Genomic DNA, 20873 nt, shown 5'->3' with positions numbered 1-20873 from the left:
AATAGGTGTGTAATAACAGGTAAATAGGGGTGTAATAACAGGTTAATAGGGGTGTAATAACAGGATAATAGGGGTGTAATAACAGGTAAATAGGGGTGTAATAACAGGTAAATAGGGGTGTAATAACAGGTAAATAGGGGTGTAATAACAGGTAAATAGGGGTGTAATAACAGGTTAATAGGGGTGTAATAACAGGTTAATAGGGGTGTAATAACAGGTAAATAGGGGTGTAATAACAGGTAAATAGGGGTGTAATAACAGGTAAATAGGGGTGTAATAACAGGTAAATAGGTGTGTAATAACAGGTAAATAGGGGTGTAATAACAGGTTAATAGGGGTGTAATAACAGGTTAATAGGGGTGTAATAACAGGTAAATAGGTGTGTAATAACAGGTAAATAGGGGTGTAATAACAGGTAAATAGGGGTGTAATAACAGGTAAATAGGGGTGTAATAACAGGTTAATAGGGGTGTAATAACAGGTTAATAGGGGTGTAATAACAGGTTAATAGGTGTGTAATAACAGGTTAATAGGGGTGTAATAACAGGTTAATAGGGGTGTAATAACAGGTAAATAGGGGTGTAATAACAGGTTAATAGGGGTGTAATAACAGGTTAATAGGGGTGTAATAACAGGTAAATAGGGGTGTAATAACAGGTTAATAGGGGTGTAATAACAGGTAAATAGGGGTGTAATAACAGGTTAATAGGGGTGTAATAACAGGTTAATAGGGGTGTAATAACAGGTAAATAGGGGTGTAATAACAGGTTAATAGGGGTGTAATAACAGGTTAATAGGTGTGTAATAACAGGTAAATAGGGGTGTAATAACAGGTAAATAGGGGTGTAATAACAGGTAAATAGGGGTGTAATAACAGGTAAATATGGGTGTAATAACAGGTTAATAGGGGTGTAATAACAGGTAAATAGGGGTGTAATAACAGGTAAATAGGGGTGTAATAACAGGTAAATAGGGGTGTAATAACAGGTAAATAGGGGTGTAATAACAGGATAATAGGGGTGTAATAACAGGTAAATAGGGGTGTAATAACAGGTAAATAGGGGTGTAATAACAGGTTAATAGGGGTGTAATAACAGGTAAATAGGGGTGTAATAACAGGTTAATAGGGGTGTAATAACAGGTAAATAGGGGCGTAATAACAGGTTAATAGGGGTGTAATAACAGGTAAATAGGAGTGTAATAACAGGTTAATAGGGGCGTAATAACAGGTTAATAGGGGTGTAATAACAGGTAAATAGGGGTGTAATAACAGGTTAATAGGGGTGTAATAACAGGTAAATAGGTGTGTAATAACAGGTTAATAGGGGTGTAATAACAGGTAAATAGGGGTGTAATAACAGGTTAATAGGGGTGTAATAACAGGTTAATAGGGGTGTAATAACAGGTTAAAAGGGGTGTAATAACAGGTTAATAGGGGTGTAATAACAGGTTAATAGGGGTGTAATAACAGGTTAATAGGGGTGTAATAACAGGTAAATAGGGGTGTAATAACAGGTAAATAGGGGTGTAATAACAGGTTAATAGGGGTGTAATAACAGGTAAATAGGGGTGTAATAACAGGTAAATAGGGGTGTAATAACAGGTAAATAGGGGTGTAATAACAGGTTAATAGGGGTGTAATAACAGGTAAATAGGGGTGTAATAACAGGTTAATAGGGGTGTAATAACAGGTAAATAGGGGTGTAATAACAGGTAAATAGGTGAGTAATAACAGGTAAATAGGGGTGTAATAACAGGTTAATAGGGGTGTAATAACAGGTAAATAGGGGTGTAATAACAGGTTAATAGGGGTGTAATAACAGGTTAATAGGGGTGTAATAACAGGTAAATAGGGGTGTAATAACAGGTTAATAGGGGTGTAATAACAGGTTAATAGGGGCGTAATAACAGGTAAATAGGGGTGTAATAACAGGTTAATAGGGGTGTAATAACAGGTTAATAGGGGTGTAATAACAGGTTAATAGGGGTGTAATAACAGGTTAATAGGGGTGTAATAACAGGTTAATAGGGGTGTAATAACAGGTCATCTCACCTGAGGAGCACCGTATATGTACAGCACCAGTGGTTCGTTCTCTGGGATGACAAACCAGGCTTTCTGCCAGCCTCTCCCTGCTCCCTTCTCCATGTGGTGAAGGAAGCTACACAACACACTGTTCTCTGCTGCTACCGACGCCTGTTTCTGTACACCACACACACACACACACACACACACACACACACACACACACACACACACACACACACACACACATACACCAATACACACTGTATTACAGAACACTCTTGTTTCATTAGATATGACACACACACACACCAATACACTACATTACTCCTGTCTTTTACTCTTCGAGTACAGTTCAAAATGTGGAAAAGTTTTTGACATAAATGCATGTCCTTGGTATGACCTTTGGTAATGTTGTTTGACCCAAGGCCTTCAGTCAGGACTCACACCTCCAGCAGAACCTTGTGAAGTATCTGTTGTGTAGATATGTATTAGACCCGGAGGTTCTTTAATCTCACCTATGTCTTATCTCTGCTCTCTCCTTGAACTGTTCTACAGCAGTCAGGATCCGCTACATACCTCTAATATCGACCGTCGTCTGTGAGCGCTGCTGGTCAGACTGGCGGGGGAGGGGGGAACCCCCACTAGGGTGCTGTAGCAGGCGATACACACCCTGTTAGCCCTGTTGTTGTCATAGAGCAGACGGGCCCTGAACTCTGAACACTTTCCACACACCACCTGGAAAAAAAAACAGAGAAGAGTTAAGGGGTGGAGTTCTCTGGATGGGGGTGGAGGAGAGGAGTTCTCTGGCTGGGGGGTGGGGGGGGGAGGAGTTCTCTGGATGGGGGGTGTAGGTGAGGTCTCTGGCTGGGGGTGGGAGGGGAGGGGTTCTCTGGCTGGGGGTGGAGGAGAGGAGTTCTCTGGCTGGGGGGGTTGGGGGGGTTGGGAGGGGAGGAGTTCTCTGGCTGGGGGGGTTGGGGGGGTGGGAGGGGAGGAGTTCTCTGGCAGGGGATGGGAGGGGAGGAGTTCTCTGGCTGGGGGTGGGAGGGGAGCTTTAGCCCCTCGCCATTTGAGTGACAGCTAGCAAGATGCACACAAAGCAGAGAGAGAGAGAGAGAGAGAGAGAGAGAGAGAGAGCAATGACGTGGTGCACATACTGTATCTGCACATTAATAACATTTTTTTACATGCGTTTTTCTGGATTTTTGTTGTTGTTATTCTGTCTCTCACTGTTAAAATAAACCTACCATTCAAATTATAGACTGATCATTTCTTTGTCAGTGGGCAAATGTACAAAATCAGCAGGGGATCAAATATTTTTTTCCCTCACTGTGACCAGATTGTCAGTCGGTCTACTGCTGAAGAATTAGACACAACTCAATATTAAAAACTCTTGATTTAAAGAGATTCTCCTGTACTTTTGTATACTTTTTAATTGATTTGCATTTTAATGAGGGAAATAAGTATTTGACCCCCTCTCAATCAGAAAGATTTCTGGCTCCCAGGTGTCTTTTATACAGGTAACGAGCTGAGATTAGGAGCACACTCTTAAAGGGAGTGCTCCTAATCTCAGCTTGTTACCTGTATAAAAGACACCTGTCCACAGAAGCAATCAATCAGATTCCAAACTCTCCACCATGGCCAAGACCAAAGAGCTCTCCAAGGATGTCAGGGACAAGATTGTAGACCTACACAAGGCTGGAATGGGCTACAAGACCATCGCCAAGCAGCTTGGTGAGAAGGTGACAACAGTTGGTGCGATTATTCACAAATGGAAGAAATACAAAAGACCTGTCAATCTCCCTCGGCCTGGGGCTCCATGCAAGATCTCACCTCGTGGAGTTGCAATGATCATGAGAACGGTGAGGAATCAGCCCAGAACTACAAAAGAGGATCTTGTCAATGATCTCAAGGCAGCTGGGACCATAGTCACCAAGAAAACAATTGGTAACACACTACGCCGTGAAGGACTGAAATCCTGCAGCGCCCGCAAGGTCCCCCTGCTCAAGAAAGCACATATACAGGGCCGTCTGAAGTTTGCCAATGAACATCTGAATGATTCAGAGGAGAACTGGTTGAAAGTGTTGTGGTCAGATGAGACCAAAATGGAGCTTTTTGGCATCAACTCAACTCGCCATGTTTGGAGGAGGAGGAATGCTGCCTATGACCCCAAGAACACCATCCCCACCATCAAACATAGAGGTGGGAACATTATGCTTTGGGGGTGTTTTTCTGCTAAGGGGACTGGACAACTTCACCACATCAAAGGGACAATGGACGGGGCCATGTACCGTCAAATCTTGGGTGAGAACCTCCTTCCCTCAGCCAGGGCATTGAAAATGGGTCGTGGATGGGTATTCCAGCATGACAATGACCCAAAACACATGGCCAAGGCAACAAAGGAGTGGCTCAAGAAGAAGCACATGAAGGTCCTGGAGTGGCCTAGCCAGTCTCCAGACCTTAATCCCATAGAAAATCTGTGGAGGGAGCTGAAGGTTTGAGTTGCCAAACGTCAGCCTCGAAACCTTAATGACTTGGAGAAGATCTGCAAAGAGGAGTGGAACAAAATCCCTCCTGAGATGTGTGCAAACCTGGTGGCCAACTACAAGAAATGTCTGACCTCTGTGATTGCCAACAAAGGTTTTGCCACCAAGTACTAAGTCATGTTTTGCAGAGGGGTCAAATACTTTTTTCCCTCACTGTACATAACATCATGACTTGATTGGAAACGTACGTGTCCACAGGCTTTGCAGTGGTGGCGTCTCTTGGTGATGGAGTTGAATGGCTCCTGGCACTTCATACACAAAGTCACCTCCTTCTCCCGGATCGGAGTGGGGGCACGCTTCCCCAGCTCACTACAGTTCTGAGAGAGAAGTGAAGAGAAGAAGAGAGGAGCAAAGGAAGAGAGAGAGAGAGAGAGCGAGAGAGAGCGAGAGAGAGAGAGAGAGAGAGAGAGAGAGAGAAAAGAGAGAGAGAGAGAGAGAGAGAGAGAGAGAGAGAGAGAGAGAGAGAGATATGGGGTGAGAGGGGGCAGAAATGCAATATGATCTCACAGATGGAGGTATTCAGAAGCTAAAGAGTGTAATTTAATAGTGTTAATAAGGTAAGGTAGAGGCTCAGCCCGGAATATTGCTTAAACCAACTCTTTCAGATCTATTCAAGTGCCTAATGGCTAGAGGTTATGCTGGGGCTAGGGGTTATGCTGGTGCTAGGGGTTATGCTGGGGTTAGAGGCTAGTGGTTATCCTGGGAGCTAGGGGTTATGCTGGGGTTAGAGGCTAGGAGTTAGGGGTTATGCTGGGGCTATGGGTTATGCTGGTGCTAGGGGTTATGCTGGGGTTAGGGGTTATCCTGGGAGCAAGGGGTTATGCTGGGGTTAGAGGCTAGGGGCTAGGGGTTATGCTGGGGTTAGAGGCTAGGGGTTAGGGGTTATGCTGGGGTTAGAGGCTAGGGCTAGGGGCTATGCTGGGGTTAGAGGCTAGGGGCTAGGGGGTTATGCTGGGGTTAGAGGCTTAGGGGCTGGGGTTATGCTGGGGTTAGAGGCTAGGGGGTTATGCTGGGGTTAGAGGCTAGGGGCTATGCTGGGGTTAGAGGCTAGGGGCTAGGGGTTATGCTGGGGTTAGAGGCTAGGGGCTATGCTGGGGTTAGAGGCTAGGGGCTAGGGGTTATGCTGGGGTTAGAGGCTAGGGGTTATGCTGGGGTTAGAGGCTAGGGGTTATGCTGGGGTTAGAGGCTAGGGGTTATGGGTTATGCTGGGGTTAGAGGCTAGGGGGCTATGCTGGGGTTAGAGGCTAGGGGGCTAGGGGTTATGCTGGGGTTAGAGGCTAGGGGCTAGGGGCTATGCTGGGGTTAGAGGCTAGGGGTTAGGGGTTATGCTGGGGTTAGAGACTAGGGGTTATGCTGGGGTTAGAGGCTAGGGGCTAGGGGTTATGCTGGGGTTAGAGGCTAGGGGTTAGGGGTTATGCTGGGGTTAGAGGCTAGGGGCTAGGGGTTATGCTGGGGTTAGAGGCTAGGGGCTAGGGGTTATGCTGGGGTTAGAGGCTAGGGGCTAGGGGTTATGCTGGTGTTAGAGACTAGGGGTTATGCTGGGGTTAGAGGCTAGGGGCTAGGGGTTATGCTGGGGTTAGAGGCTAGGGGTTATGCTGGGCGGGGTTAGGGGGTTATGCTGGGGTTAGAGGCTAGGGGTTATGCTGGGGTTAGAGGCTAGGGGGTTATGCTGGGGTTAGAGGCTAGGGGTTAGGGGCTATGGGGTTAGAGACTAGGGGCTAGGGGTTATGCTGGGGTTAGAGACTAGGGGCTAGGGGTTATGCTGGGGTTAGAGGCTAGGGGCTAAGGGTTATGCTGGGGTTAGAGGCTAGGGGCTAGGGGTTATGCTGGGGTTAGAGGGGTTATGCTGGGGTTAGAGGCTATGGGTTATGCTGGGGTTAGAGGCTAGGGGCTAGGGGTTATGCTGGGGCTAGGGGTTAGAGGCTAATGGTTATGCTGGGGTTAGAGGCTAGGGGTTATCCTGGGGTTAGAGGCTAGGGGCCTAGGGGTTATGCTGGGGTTAGAGGCTAGGGGTTATGCTGGGGTTAGGGCTAGGGGGCTAGGGGTTATGCTGGGGTTAGAGGCTAGGGTTAGGGGTTATAATGGGGTTAGAGGCTAGGGGCTAGGGGTTATGCTGGGGTTAGAGGCTAGGGCTAGGGGGTTATGCTGGGGTTAGGGGCTAGGGGGCTAGGGGTTATGCTGGGGTTAGAGGCTAGGGGCTAGGGGTTATGCTGGGGTTAGAGGCTAGGGGTTAGGGTTAGTAGTATCAGTAGTATCTTACAGGTGAGTTGGGAGGAGTGTAGTCCTAGGGGTTAGGGGGCTAGGGGCTAGGCAGGGCTAGGGGCTAGGGTTAGAGGCTAGGGGTTATGCTGGGGTTAGAGGCTAGGGGACTAGGGGTTAGCTGGGCTGGGGTTAGAGGCTAGGGGGTTATGCTGGGGTTAGAGGCTAGGGGCTAGGGGGTTATGCTGGGGTTAGAGGCTAGGGGTTATGCTGGGGTTAGAGGCTAGGGGCTAGGGGTTATGCTGGGGTTAGAGGCTAGGGGTTAGGGGTTATGCTGGGGTTAGAGGCTAGGGGCTAGGGGTTATGCTGGGGCTAGGGGTTATGCTGGGGTTAGAGGCTAGGGGCTAGGTTATGCTGGGGCTAGGGGTTAGGGGGTTATGCTGGGGTTAGAGGCTAGGGGCTAGGGTTATGCTGGGGTTAGAGGCTAGGGGCTAGGGGTTAGGGGCTAGGGGTTAGAGGCTAGGGGTTATGCTGGGGTTAGAGGCTAGGGGCTAGGGGTTATGCTGGGGTTAGAGGCTAGGGGTTAGGGGTTATGCTGGGGTTAGAGGCTAGGGGGTTATGCTGGGGTTAGAGACTAGGGGCTAGGGGTTATGCTGGGGCTAGAGGTTAGGGGCTAGGGGTTATGCTGGGGCTAGGGTGTTAGGGGTTATGCTGGGGCTAGGGGTTAGTAGTGGGGCTAGGGGTTATGCTGGGGCTAGGGGTTATGCTGGGGTTAGAGGCTAGGGGCTAGGGGTTATGCTGGGGTTAGAGGCTAGGGGTTATGCTGGGGTTAGAGGCTAGGGGCTAGGGGTTATGCTGGGGTTAGAGGCTAGGGGTTATGCTGGGGTTAGAGGCTAGGGGCTAGGGGGTTATGCTGGGGTTAGAGGCTAGGGGTTATGCTGGGGTTAGAGGCTAGGGGCTAGGGGTTATGCTGGGGTTAGAGGCTAGGGGCTAGGGGTTATGCTGGGGTTAGAGGCTAGGGGCTAGGGGTTATGCTGGGGTTAGAGGCTAGAGGCTAGGGTTTATGCTGGGGTTAGAGGCTAGGGGCTAGGGGTTATGCTGGGGTTAGAGGCTAGGGGCTAGGTGTTATGCTGGGGTTAGAGGCTAGGGGTTATGCTGGGGTTAGAGGCTAGGGGCTAGGGGTAATGCTGGGGTTAGAGGCTAGGGGCTAGGGGGTTATGCTGGGGTTAGAGGCTAGGGGTTATGGGTTATGCTGGGGTTAGAGGCTAGGGGTTATGCTGGGGTTAGAGGCTAGGGGCTAGGGGTTATGCTGGGGTTAGAGGCTAGGGGCTAGGGGTTATGCTGGGGTTAGACGCTAGGGGCTAGGGGTTATGCTGGGGTTAGAGGCTAGGGGCTAGGGGTTATGCTGGGGTTAGAGGCTAGGGGCTAGGGGTTATGCTGGGGTTAGAGGCTAGGGGTTATGCTGGGGTTAGAGGCTAGGGGCTAGGGGTTATGCTGGGGTTAGAGGCTAGGGGTTATGCTGGGGTTAGAGGCTAGGGGCTAGGGGTTATGCTGGGGTTAGAGGCTAGGGGTTATGCTGGGGTTAGAGGCTAGGGGCTAGGGGTTATGCTGGGGTTAGAGGCTAGGGGCTAGGGGTTATGCTGGGGTTAGAGGCTAGGGGTTAGGGGTTATGCTGGGGTTAGAGGCTAGGGGCTAGGGGCTATGCTGGGGTTAGAGGCTAGGGGCTAGGGGTTATGCTGGGGTTAGAGGCTAGGGGCTAGGGGTTATGCTGGGGTTAGAGGCTAGGGGTTATGCTGGGGTTAGAGGCTAGGGGCTATGCTGGGGTTAGAGGCTAGGGGCTAGGGGTTATGCTGGGGTTAGAGGCTAGGGGCTATGCTGGGGTTAGAGGCTAGGGGCTAGGGGTTATGCTGGGGTTAGAGGCTAGGGGTTATGCTGGGGTTAGAGGCTAGGGGTTATGCTGGGGTTAGAGGCTAGGGGTTATGGGTTATGCTGGGGTTAGAGGCTAGGGGCTATGCTGGGGTTAGAGGCTAGGGGCTAGGGGTTATGCTGGGGTTAGAGGCTAGGGGCTAGGGGCTATGCTGGGGTTAGAGGCTAGGGGTTAGGGGTTATGCTGGGGTTAGAGACTAGGGGTTATGCTGGGGTTAGAGGCTAGGGGCTAGGGGTTATGCTGGGGTTAGAGGCTAGGGGTTAGGGGTTATGCTGGGGTTAGAGGCTAGGGGCTAGGGGTTATGCTGGGGTTAGAGGCTATGGGCTAGGGGTTATGCTGGGGTTAGAGGCTAGGGGCTAGGGGTTATGCTGGTGTTAGAGACTAGGGGTTATGCTGGGGTTAGAGGCTAGGGGCTAGGGGTTATGCTGGGGTTAGAGGCTAGGGGTTATGCTGGGGTTAGAGGCTAGGGGCTAGGGGTTATGCTGGGGTTAGAGGCTAGGGGCTAGGGGTTATGCTGGGGTTAGAGGCTAGGGGTTATGCTGGGGTTAGAGGCTAGGGGCTAGGGGTTATGCTGGGGTTAGAGGCTAGGGGCTAGGGGTTATGCTGGGGTTAGAGGCTAGGGGTTATGCTGGGGTTAGAGGCTAGGGGTTATGCTGGGGTTAGAGGCTAGGGGTTATGCTGGGGTTAGAGGCTAGGGGTTAGGGGTTATGCTGGGGTTAGAGACTAGGGGCTAGGGGTTAGGGGCTAGGGGTTAGAGACTAGGGGTTAGGGGTTATGCTGGGGTTAGAGACTAGGGGCTAGGGGTTATGCTGGGGTTAGAGGCTAGGGGCTAGGGTTATGCTGGGGTTAGAGGCTAGGGGCTAGGGGTTATGCTGGGGTTAGAGGGGTTATGCTGGGGTTAGAGGCTAGGGGTTATGCTGGGGTTAGAGGCTAGGGGCTAGGGGGTTATGCTGGGGCTAGGGGTTAGAGGCTAATGGTTATGCTGGGGTTAGAGGCTAGGGGTTATCCTGGGGTTAGAGGCTAGGGGCTAGGGGTTATGCTGGGGATAGAGGCTAGGGGTTATGCTGGGGTTAGGGGCTAGGGGCTAGGGGTTATGCTGGGGTTAGAGGCTAGGGGTTAGGGGTTATAATGGGGTTAGGGGCTAGGGGCTAGGGGTTATGCTGGGGTTAGAGGCTAGGGGCTAGGGGTTATGCTGGGGTTAGGGGCTAGGGGCTAGGGGTTATGCTGGGGTTAGAGGCTAAGGCTAGGGGTTATGCTGGGGTTAGAGGCTAGGGGTTAGGGTTAGTAGTATCAGTAGTATCTTACAGGTGAGTTGGGAGGAGTGTAGTCCTAGGGGTTAGGGGCTAGGGGCTAGGGGCTAGGGACTAGGGGTTAGGGCTAGGGGTTATGCTGGGGTTAGAGGCTAGGGGCTAGGGGTTATGCTGGGGTTAGAGGCTAGGGGTTATGCTGGGTTAGGAGGCTAGGGGCTAGGGGTTATGCTGGGGTTAGAGGCTAGGGGCTAGGGGTTATGCTGGGGTTAGAGGCTAGGGGCTAGGGGTTATGCTGGGGTTAGAGGCTAGGGGTTATGCTGGGGTTAGAGGCTAGGGGCTAGGGGTTATGCTGGAGTTAGAGGCTAGGGGTTAGGGGTTATGCTGGGGTTAGAGGCTAGGGGCTAGGGGTTATGCTGGGGCTAGGGGTTATGCTGGGGTTAGATGCTAGGGGCTAGGGGTTATGCTGGGGCTAGGGGTTAGGGGTTATGCTGGGGTTAGAGGCTAGGGGCTAGGGGTTATGCTGGGGTTAGAGGCTAGGGGCTAGGGTTAGGGCTAGGGGTTAGAGGCTAGGGGTTATGCTGGGGTTAGAGGCTAGGGGGTTATGCTGGGGTTAGAGGCTAGGGGCTAGGGGTTATGCTGGGGTTAGAGGCTAGGGGTTAGGGGTTATGCTGGGGTTAGAGGCTAGGGGTTATGCTGGGGTTAGAGACTAGGGGCTAGGGGTTATGCTGGGGCTAGGGGTTAGGGGCTAGGGGTTATGCTGGGGCTAGGGGTTAGGGGCTAGGGGTTATGCTGGGGCTAGGGGTTATAATGGTGTTAGAGACTAGGGGTTATGCTGGGGTTAGAGGCTAGGGGTTATGCTGGGGTTAGAGGCTAGGGGCTAGGGGTTATGCTGGGGTTAGAGGCTAGGGGTTATGCTGGGGTTAGAGGCTAGGGGCTAGGGGTTATGCTGGGGTTAGAGGCTAGGGGTTATGCTGGGGTTAGAGGCTAGGGGCTAGGGGTTATGCTGGGGTTAGAGGCTAGGGGTTATGCTGGGGTTAGAGGCTAGGGGCTAGGGGTTATGCTGGGGTTAGAGGCTAGGGGCTAGGGGTTATGCTGGGGTTAGAGGCTAGGGGCTAGGGGTTATGCTGGGGTTAGAGGCTAGAGGCTAGGGGGTTATGCTGGGGTTAGAGGCTAGGGGCTAGGGGTTATGCTGGGGTTAGAGGCTAGGGGCTAGGGGTTATGCTGGGGTTAGAGGCTAGGGGTTATGCTGGGGTTAGAGGCTAGGGGCTAGGGGTAATGCTGGGGTTAGAGGCTAGGGGCTAGGGGCTAGGGGTTATGCTGGGGTTAGAGGCTAGGGGTTATGGGTTATGCTGGGGTTAGAGGCTAGGGGTTATGCTGGGGTTAGAGGCTAGGGGCTAGGGGTTATGCTGGGGTTAGAGGCTAGGGGCTAGGGGTTATGCTGGGGTTAGAGGCTAGGGGCTAGGGGTTATGCTGGGGTTAGAGGCTAGGGGCTAGGGGTTATGCTGGGGTTAGGGGTTATGCTTGGGTTAGAGGCTAGGGGTTAGGGTTAGTAGTATCAGTAGTATCTTACAGGTGAGTTGGGAGGAGTGTAGTCCTAGGGGTTAGGGGCTAGGGGCTAGGGGCTAGGGACTAGGGGCTAGGGGCTAGGGGTTATGCTGGGGTTAGAGGCTAGAGGCTAGGGGTTACGCTGGGGTTAGAGGCTAGGGGCTAGGGGTTAGAGGCTAGGGGCTAGGGGTTATGCTGGGGTTAGAGGCTAGGGGCTAGGGGTTAGGGGTTATGCTGGGGTTAGAGGCTAGGGGTTAGGGGGTTATGCTGGGGTTAGAGGCTAGGGGTTAGGGGTTAGAGGCTAGGGGCTAGGGGTTGTGCTGGGGTTAGAGGCTAGGGGTTATGCTGGGGTTAGAGGCTAGGGGCTAGGGGGTTATGCTGGGGTTAGAGGCTAGGGGCTAGGGGTTATGCTGGGGTTAGAGGCTAGGGGCTAGGGGTTATGCTGGGGTTAGAGGCTAGGGGTTATGCTGGGGTTAGAGGCTAGGGGCTAGGGGTTATGCTGGGGTTAGAGGCTAGGGGTTAGGGGTTATGCTGGGGTTAGAGGCTAGGGGCTAGGGGTTATGCTGGGGTTAGAGGCTAGGGGTTATGCTGGGGTTAGAGGCTAGGGGCTAGGGGTTATGCTGGGGTTAGAGGCTAGGGGTTAGGGGGTTATGCTGGGGTTAGAGGCTAGGGGCTAGGGGTTATGCTGGGGTTAGAGGCTAGGGGTTATGCTGGGGTTAGAGGCTAGGGGCTAGGGGTTATGCTGGGGTTAGAGGCTAGGGGTTATGCTGGGGTTAGGGGCTATGGGCTAGGGGTTATGCTGGGGTTAGAGGCTAGGGGCTAGGGGTTATGCTGGGGTTAGAGGCTAGGGGTTAGGGTTAGTAGTATCAGTAGTATCTTACAGGTGAGTTGGGAGGAGTGTAGTCCTAGGGGTTAGGGGCTAGGGGCTAGGGGCTAGGGACTAGGGGTTAGGGGCTAGGGGTTATGCTGGGATTAGAGGCTAGGGGCTAGGGGTTATGCTGGGGCTAGGGGTTAGGGGCTAGGGGTTATGCTGGGGCTAGGGGTTATGCTGGTGTTAGAGACTAGGGGTAATGCTGGGGTTAGAGGCTAGGGGCTAGGGGCTATGCTGGTGTTAGGGGTTATGCTTGGGTTAGAGGCTAGGGGTTAGGGTTAGTAGTATCAATAGTATCTTACAGGTGAGTTGGGAGGAGTGTAGTCCTAGGGGTTAGGGGCTAGGGGCTAGGGGCTAGGGACTAGGGGTTAGGGGCTAGGGGTTAGGGACTAGGGGCTAGGGGTTAGGGACTAGGGGTTAGGGACTAGGGGTTAGGGGTTAGGGACTAGGGGCTAGGGGCTAGGGGTTAGGGACTAGGGGTTAGGGGCTAAGGGTTAGGGACTAGGGGCTAGGGGCTATGGGTAGTATAGTATCTTACAGGTGAGTTGGGAGGAGTGTAGTCCTAGGGGTTAGGGACTAGGGGTTAGGGGCTAGGGGTTAGGGACTAGGGGTTAGGGACTAGGGGTTAGGGGCTAAGGGTTAGGGACTAGGGGCTAGGGGCTATGGGTAGTATAGTATCTTACAGGTGAGTTGGGAGGAGTGTAGTCCTAGGGGTTAGGGACTAGGGGTTAGGGGCTAGGGGTTAGGGACTAGGGGTTAGGGACTAGGGGTTAGGGACTAGGGGTTAGGGGCTAGGGGTTAGGGGCTAGGGGTTATGGGTAGTGTAGTATCCTACAGGTGAGTTGGGAGGAGTGTAGTCCTAGGGGTTAGGGACTAGGGGTTAGGGACTAGGGGTTAGGGACTAGGGGTTAGGGGCTAGGGGTTAGGGGTAGTGTAGTCCTAGGGGTTATGGGTAGTGTAGTATCTTACAGGAGAGTTGGGAGGAGTGTAGTCCTCGTCTCGGAGAGAACAGCTGAGATGGTGGAATGTCGCTAGCGTCTGTTCATGTCTTTGAATCGTGGCCTGGATAGCCTGGATCCAATCTCTCTTCTCTTCTTCAGTCCTACTCACAGTAAACAAATGGCTTTGAGCTAAATATTAATTGCAATTCATTCATCGGGCGGCAGGTAGCTTAGTGGTTAAGAGCGTTGTGCCAGTAACCGAAAGGTCGCTGGTTCTAATCCCCGAACCGACTAGGTGAAAAATCTGTCTGTGCCCTTGAGCAAGGCACTTAACCCTAATTGCTCCTGTAAGTCGCTCTGGATAAGAGCGTCTGCTAAATGACTAATTATTTATTTATTTTAATTATATTGTAAACTACTCAAAACCCTGTAATTCAAGATAGAGGAAGATCATCCGCTGCCCTCATCACCTGGCCTGTAGTTCTAGTGATCGTTGTTTTCCTGACACCAGGAAGGTTCTGGGGACGTTAAGGCTGCTGCTCTCCTTCAGCTCCATCCCATCCACATCGATCCTGGCTCTCACCCCAAACTTCTGACCAATCAACCTCAGCTTAGGGACGCAGTACAATAACCTATCATTGAACTGCAGAGAGAGAGGGGTGGGGGGAAGAGGTAGAGAGATGAGAGAGAGAGAAAGAGAAAGAGAGAGAGAGAGAGAGAGAGAGAGAGAGAGAGAGAGAGAGAGAGAGAGAGAGAGAGAGAGAGACAGAGAGAGAGAGAGAGAGAGAGTGGTGAAGAGAGGGGAGGAAAGAGAGAGAGAGAGAGAGAGAGAGAGAGAGAGAGAGAGAGAGAGAGAGAGAGAGAGAGAGAGAGAGAGAGAGAGAGAGAGAGAGAGAGAGAGAGAGAGAGAGAGAGAGTGGTGAAGAGAGGGGAGGAGAGAGAGAGAGAGAGACAGAGAGAGAGAGTGGTGGAGAGGGGAGGAGAGAGAGAGAGAGAGAGAGAGAGAGGGAGAGTTGATAGGGCGAGACAGGGGAGCGAGATGTAGGCCTAGTTGCATTTTTACATTTTGGATTCATGACATAAATCACAACATGATTTCAGCAGTGAACAGCGTTCTCCAAATATATCAACAGTTCAACAATACTATTTTCACACTATTTTTCACACTATTTTCCCACTGTTACAATGACTCACTCACCAGTATGAGGTATCTGTCCTGCGAGGTGCCGTTCTTGGCCGACAGTTTGAGGATATGTCCCTCCTTCATGAGTTCGTTAGTAGGGCTAACAATGTCCTCCTCTCCTCCCAGCAACTCATACACCTTCAGTAGCTTCCGCATACGCTCCTGTACGTTACACACACACGATGTCAAGGTGCTGCGCATGAGAACCAAAAAAACCTTTGCACAAGCACGTTTGCACATCTACAGATGTAGGACCTTAATTTGATCACTCTTTCTTTGCTGAGAATTTTCCTGCACGGCAGGAAATGCAAACTTGCAGTGTATTTGAATTTTAAAAAGGTTTCAAAGTTTGTAATTTCCACTTAGAAATGTCAGACTTGATTTGCCTTAACGAAAAATGTATCAACTCCTACAAGAATGTCCATGAATTAGAATCCACATAATAAATCACATTTCCTGTTGCTGCTGTAGCAAACTGGCTCAAATTAAGATCCTACATCTGTATAGTAACATCTTAACACAGGTGTGTAGGAGAATCAAAACCTGAAATAGATAGTACAGTGCCTTGCAAAAGTATTCATCCCCCTTGGCGTTTTTCCTATTTTGTTGCATTACAACCTGTAATTTAAATTGATTTTTATTTGGATTTTATGTAATGGACATACACAAAACAGTCCAAATTGGTGAAGTGAAATGAAGAAAATAACTTGTTTCAAAAAATTCTAAAAAAGAAATAACAGAAATGTTGTATTCACCCCCTTTGCTATGAAGCCCCTAAATAACATCTGGTTCAACCAATTACCTTTAGAAGTCACATAATTAGTTAAATAAAGTCCACCTGTGTGCAATCTAAGTGTCACATGATCTGTCACATGATCTCAGTATATATACACCTGTTCTGAAAGGCCCCAGAGTCTGCAACACCACTAAGCAATGGGCACCACCAAGCAAGCAGCACCATGAAGACCAGGGAGCTCTCCAAACAGGTCAGGGACAAAGTTGTGGAGAAGTACAGATCAGGGTTGGGTTATAAAAAAAGATCTGAAACTTTGAACATCCCACGGAGCACCATTAAATCCATTATAAAAAAATTGAAAGAATATGGCACCACAACAAACCTGCCAAGAGAGGGCTGCCCACCAAAACTCACAGACCAGGCAAGGAGGGCATTAATCAGAGAGGCAACAAAGAGACCAAAGATAACCCTGAAGGAGCTGCAAAGCTCCACAGCGGAGATTGGAGTATTTGTCCATAGGACCATTTTAAGCCGTACACTCCACAGAGCTGGGCTTTACGGAAGAGTGGGCAGAAAAAAGCCATTGCTTAAAGAAAAAAATAACCAAACACATTTGGTGTTCGCCAAAAGGCATGTGGGAGACTCCCCAAACATATGGAAGAAGGTACTCTGGTCAGATGAGACTAAAATTGAGCTTTTTGGCCATCAAGGGAAACGCTATGTCTGTCGCAAACCCAACACCTCTCATCACCCCGAGAACACCATCTGTGGGGATGTTTTTCATTGGCAGGGACTGGGAAACTGGTCAAAATTGAAGGAATGATTGATGGCGGTAAATACAGGGAAATTCTTGAGGGAAACCTGTTTCAGTCTTCCAGAGATTTCAGACTGGGACGGAGGTTCACCTTCCAGTAGGACAATGACCCTAAGCACACTGCTAAAGCAACACTCGAGTGGTTTAAGGGGCAACATTTAAATGTCTTGGAATGGCCTAGTCAAAGCCCAGACCTCAATCCAATTGAGAATCTGTGGTATGACTTAAAGATTGCTGTACACCAGCGGAACCCATCCAACTTGAAGGAGCTGGAGCAGTTTTGCCTTGAAGAATGCCCAAAAATCCCAGTGGCTAGACGTGCCAAGCTTATAGAGACATACCCCAAGAGACTTGCAGCTGTAATTGCTGCAAAAAGTGGCTCTACAAAGTATTGACTTTGGGGGGGGTGAATAGTTATGCACGCTCAAGTTTTCTGTATTTTTGTCTTATTTCTTGTTTGTTTCACAATAAAAAATATTTTGCATCTTCAAAGTGGTAGGCATGTTGTGTAAATCAAATTATACAAACCCCCCCCAAAAAATCTATTTTAATTCCAGGTTGTAAGGCAACAAAATAGGAAAAATGCCATGTAGCCTATAGCCTGTCTTAGAGAAATGTCATCATCTAATATTGTAAGAGCTTTCATTGTCTGCTTATATGCCCCCTTTATTTATCCTACGGTTCTGACTTGGTGTACAGGGAGAACACTGTAAGAACGGCCCATATTTCTGAATACTGTCGCTGTACATTTCAAAAGTGCTGAACAAATAGTTCTATTGACTCAGTCCGTCCTAGCTCACTCTTTAATGTCTTAATCGAAATTACAGATTACCACTTATCCACTCGTCGTCCCCTTATGCCTTAGTTTGTACATCTCAATTGTCAGTAGAAACCACATTTGTTTAAGCAAGTCAGCCATGTTTTTTAAAAGGCAGTAAATGAGGCTATCAGCTATATTAAATCAGCTATGCTTTTTTAAAAGGCAGTAAATGAGGCTGAATGAACTGTTTCGCTGCCAGACAAGGCTCCGCTGATAGCCAGGTGTAGCAGTGGTAAGGTGTTGGGACTGCTGTTGGTGCTAAAATCACCACTGGTTATGAGTCAACCCTTCGCATCACTAGGGTTCTGCAGTGTGAACTGTGAAAGGACTCACCATCTTACTGATGGCTGTGTTGGAGTGCTCTGCAGCTGTGGCGATCAACTCCAGAGATTCTGAAAAAAACACAACAGAGACTTTGTTACGACAAACAAAAAAAACGGTTTCAAATACTAACTTGCTCCTTTGAGCTAATTTTCCTGCATTTCCCTTGAATTCATTGGAAGTAATAATATATAATATATTTTATTAGTATAATAATATATTTATTAGTATAGCTCTTTTCATATCATAGAGAGCCTCAGAGTGCTTCACAGTAGGACGACAACTTAGAGTTAGAAAGATGGCCTGTCAAGCCAATTAGTGTCCACCTGCCAAAAAGTGTCTCCCCATGCATCACAATGGGATTCGATGAACTCTAGCTTCCGTTGCTAGGGCTGTTGCTAGAACTTGCAAAATTCTGACCGGCCTACTTAATGAACCAAAGCGTCCGTTGCTATGCTGGTTGCTATGCTGGTTGCTATGCTGGTTGCTATGCTGGTTGCTATGCTGGTTGCTGGGCTCTATTTTACCTCGTAGCAGTCATGGAAGATGCGGGCAGTTCTAGTTCTACTTCACCTCATAAGCGCTCGCTCAGTCCGTGCAAATGTATTACCTCAGAATCTCTCTCTAAGGACGGTGTTTTTGATGGTGACTACCTGCTGACTACCTACTGATTCATAAGACTGAAAAGACTGAAAAGAGAACACTCTTTCTTTACCATATATTTGTCTATATATAAAAATATTTTTAAATAGGAATACATAATTTAAGCTGTTTTTAGATCAGGGGCGGTGTGTTCAATAGGGCGATATGGGCGACGCACTGCCAAACGGGAAAAGGAAGGGATTTTTTTTCTAATCAATTATATCACGGCAACAGTAGTTATCAGTGTTGTAATCTAGACGTCTGATCTGCCACAGTGCCACTAAATGTCCAATCAGGCTAAAGTCGTGCTTCAAATGGCCCCCCCTTTTGGGGCGATTTCAGTCAGGTTGAAAATCGCCCAGAAGTCTGTCATAGACTCCCATGTAAAATCTATTTTTTCAAATATCAGAGCTTTCAATACAATCTCTATGGGTTTCTGAGGGCTTGCACTTACGCGCTTTCGTCATACGTAACATAACCATGAACGTAACTAAGAAAAGAGCGGGTAGCAGCGTCAATCAATTCACTACTACTATCAAAATGGCTAGGCTTCAGTGCAACTCGATTGTGTCTTTGAAAGAAGTTCCTTTTTGTCGGCGAACAAATGAAGATAAATTGGCAACGAAACAATTAGGACCTCCCAGACCAAATTTAATAATTCAACAGGTTTCTACTAAAGGGGGGAAGTCCTACACCCGAGGATTTTCCAAAAATTGGTACGAACGAAAAACCTGGCTAGCAGGCTGCGATGTAGCTAATGCAGTCTTCTGCTACCCCCTGCTTACTCTTTCACCCTGAAGGCGGCACGGCAGACAGCACCGCTTGGACAGCGACTGGTGTGTAACGGCCATGCACCATCTTTCAGGAAAGATTAAGAAACATGAGCTGTCAAAGACCCACATGGATAGCTGTTTGAGATGGTCTGCTTTGGGGAGAGTGAACATTCCCACTCAACTGGATGAGGGATACAGGCTAGCTGTCCGCCGCCACAACGATGAGGTTAGTGTTGATAATCACAAGTTTACTGGAGAACTGAAACTGACAAGGCTGACAAGATAGGACCCTTTTGTCCATTGTTATTGGATAGGAACAGAACTTATAACCAGCTCCTGACCTAAATAGATCTTAGCACAACATTTTACTCAACATATCATATTCCATATTCACTATAACAAATATATTTACTACGACATTAGCAAGAACCGCCACATCCTCAGCCGGCTAATCCAGTGTGTGAAGTTTTGCGGAGTGTTTGAGTTAGCTTTGCGAGGCAAAGATGAAACTGAGGGCTCCACCAACCCTGGTAAGCCAACACTTTTGAGATCAGTCAATAAATGCTTCTGGTATTGACTTATATGCTGCCCCTGTCTTCATGTTGTTGCTGGACATATCTTTTTTAAAATGTGTGTAGGTCACCTAAATCATCAGAAAAATTGCCCCCCCTGAGAATTTTTTCAGGAGCCGCCACTGTTTTAGATTGATATTAGACTGACATTGCTAGCCCTTACAAAAATGAATTTGTTGCGGCAAACTTCCCGCAAGTTTGTGTCTAATTTGCTGCAAACGAAATAGTGTGCCACAAAATGTTGCCAGAAGTTTGCAAATGTTTGCCACTAGTGGTGAATCTGCAGCAAACCTTTGGCAACAATAATATTTATTGCCACCAGTGACAAACAGTTCGCCAGAGGTTTTTTTTTTCAAGATTCAATTGGATTCAATGGCAAACTGTGGCAACACGTTCCAAGACCAGTAACCGTTGATGACCAATCAGGGGTATGAGAAACATTGGTTGGAAAATGGAAAGCAAGCTATCTTCTCCAGCCACCAGCGCATGAAGTCCACCAGAATACTTGCAAGTTATTTATTTTTTACCCCTTTTTCTCCCCAATTGGTAGTCATAGTCTTGTCCCATCGCTGCAACTCGGAGGAACCACCGTCCAGCTGGTGCCCTGGCCCGCCACAAGGAGTCGCTAGAGCACGATAGGACAAGGAAATCCCGGCCTGCCAAACCTTCGCCTAATCCGGACGACGCTGGGCCAGTTGTGCAGCGCCTCATGGGTCTCCTGGGCACGGCTGGCTGTGACACAGCCTGGGATCGAACCCAGGTCTGTAGTGACACCTCAAGCACTGCGATGCAGTGCCTTAGAAAGCTGCACCACTCGGGAGGCCTACTTGCAAGTATTCTAGTGTGACTGAGACCTCTCATTGTTTGGATTTTAAAAATCCAACCATTGTAATAGAAGGAGGCGGGGCTCAGGGGCTCTGTGTGGCTGTGGGTGATTGAGTGAGAAAGACACAGAGGAGAGCCAACCAGTAAAAGCGCAGCCCTCTTCATTACCGATGCATTGAGCCAACAACATCAAAGAGCCATTCCAGACTCTGAAATCAGGAAGACTTCAAGAGTTAGGTGTTAGCCAGAGATGTTCGATCGGGTTCAAGTCCGGGCTCTGGCTGGGCCACTCAAGTACATTCAGAGACTTGTCTTGGCTGTGTGCTTAGGGTCGTTGTCCTGTTGGAAGATAAACCTTCACCCCAGTCTGAGGTCCTGAGCACTCTGGAGCAAGTTTTCATCAAGGATCTCTCTGTACTTTGCTCTGTTCATCTTTCCCTGAATCCTGACTAGTCTCCCAGTCCCTGCTGCTGAAAAACATCCCCACAGCATGATGCTGCCACCACCATGCTTCACCGTAGGGATGGTGCCAGGTTTCCTCCAGACTTGACGCTTGGCATTCAGGCCAAAGAGTTCAATATTGGTTTCATCAGACCAGAGAATCTTGTTTCTCATTGTCTGAGTTCTTTAGGTGCCATTTGGCAAACTCCAAGCGGGCTGTCATGTGCCTTTTACTGAGGAGTGGCTTCCATCTGGCCACTCTACCATAAAGGCCTGATTGGTGGAGTGCTGCAGAGATGGTTGTCCTTCTGGAAGGTTCTCCCATCTCCACAGAGGAACTCTGGAGCTCTGTCAGAGTGACCATCGGGTTCTTGGTCACCTCCCTGACCAAGGTCCTTCTCCACCGATTGCTCAGTTTGGCCGGGCGGCCAGCTCTAGGAAGAG

The 20873-nt window shown here is 49.2% G+C and overlaps 1 protein-coding gene across 1 annotated transcript in view; it reads right to left on the bottom strand.

Moving 5' to 3' along the window:
- LOC121546180 (FYVE, RhoGEF and PH domain-containing protein 1-like) overlaps window positions 1–20873 on the bottom strand; it is a 187385-nt gene that overhangs the window by 4288 nt on the left and 162224 nt on the right. The window contains exons 8-14 of the mRNA XM_041857247.2: window positions 17189–17247; window positions 14501–14647; window positions 13773–13945; window positions 13331–13463; window positions 4758–4886; window positions 2603–2761; window positions 2054–2200 (exon numbers count right to left, since the gene is read on the bottom strand). Of these exons, the coding sequence (XP_041713181.2) occupies window positions 2054–2200; window positions 2603–2761; window positions 4758–4886; window positions 13331–13463; window positions 13773–13945; window positions 14501–14647; window positions 17189–17247 (947 nt within the window). The remainder of the gene's footprint in view (window positions 1–2053; window positions 2201–2602; window positions 2762–4757; window positions 4887–13330; window positions 13464–13772; window positions 13946–14500; window positions 14648–17188; window positions 17248–20873) is intronic.

Source organism: Coregonus clupeaformis, chromosome 30 (assembly GCF_020615455.1).
Source record: "Coregonus clupeaformis isolate EN_2021a chromosome 30, ASM2061545v1, whole genome shotgun sequence".
Taxonomy (NCBI): Eukaryota; Metazoa; Chordata; class Actinopteri; order Salmoniformes; family Salmonidae; genus Coregonus; species Coregonus clupeaformis.
Note: the sequence above shows the minus strand (reverse complement) of the source record. Positions and strands in the feature narration are given on the sequence as shown.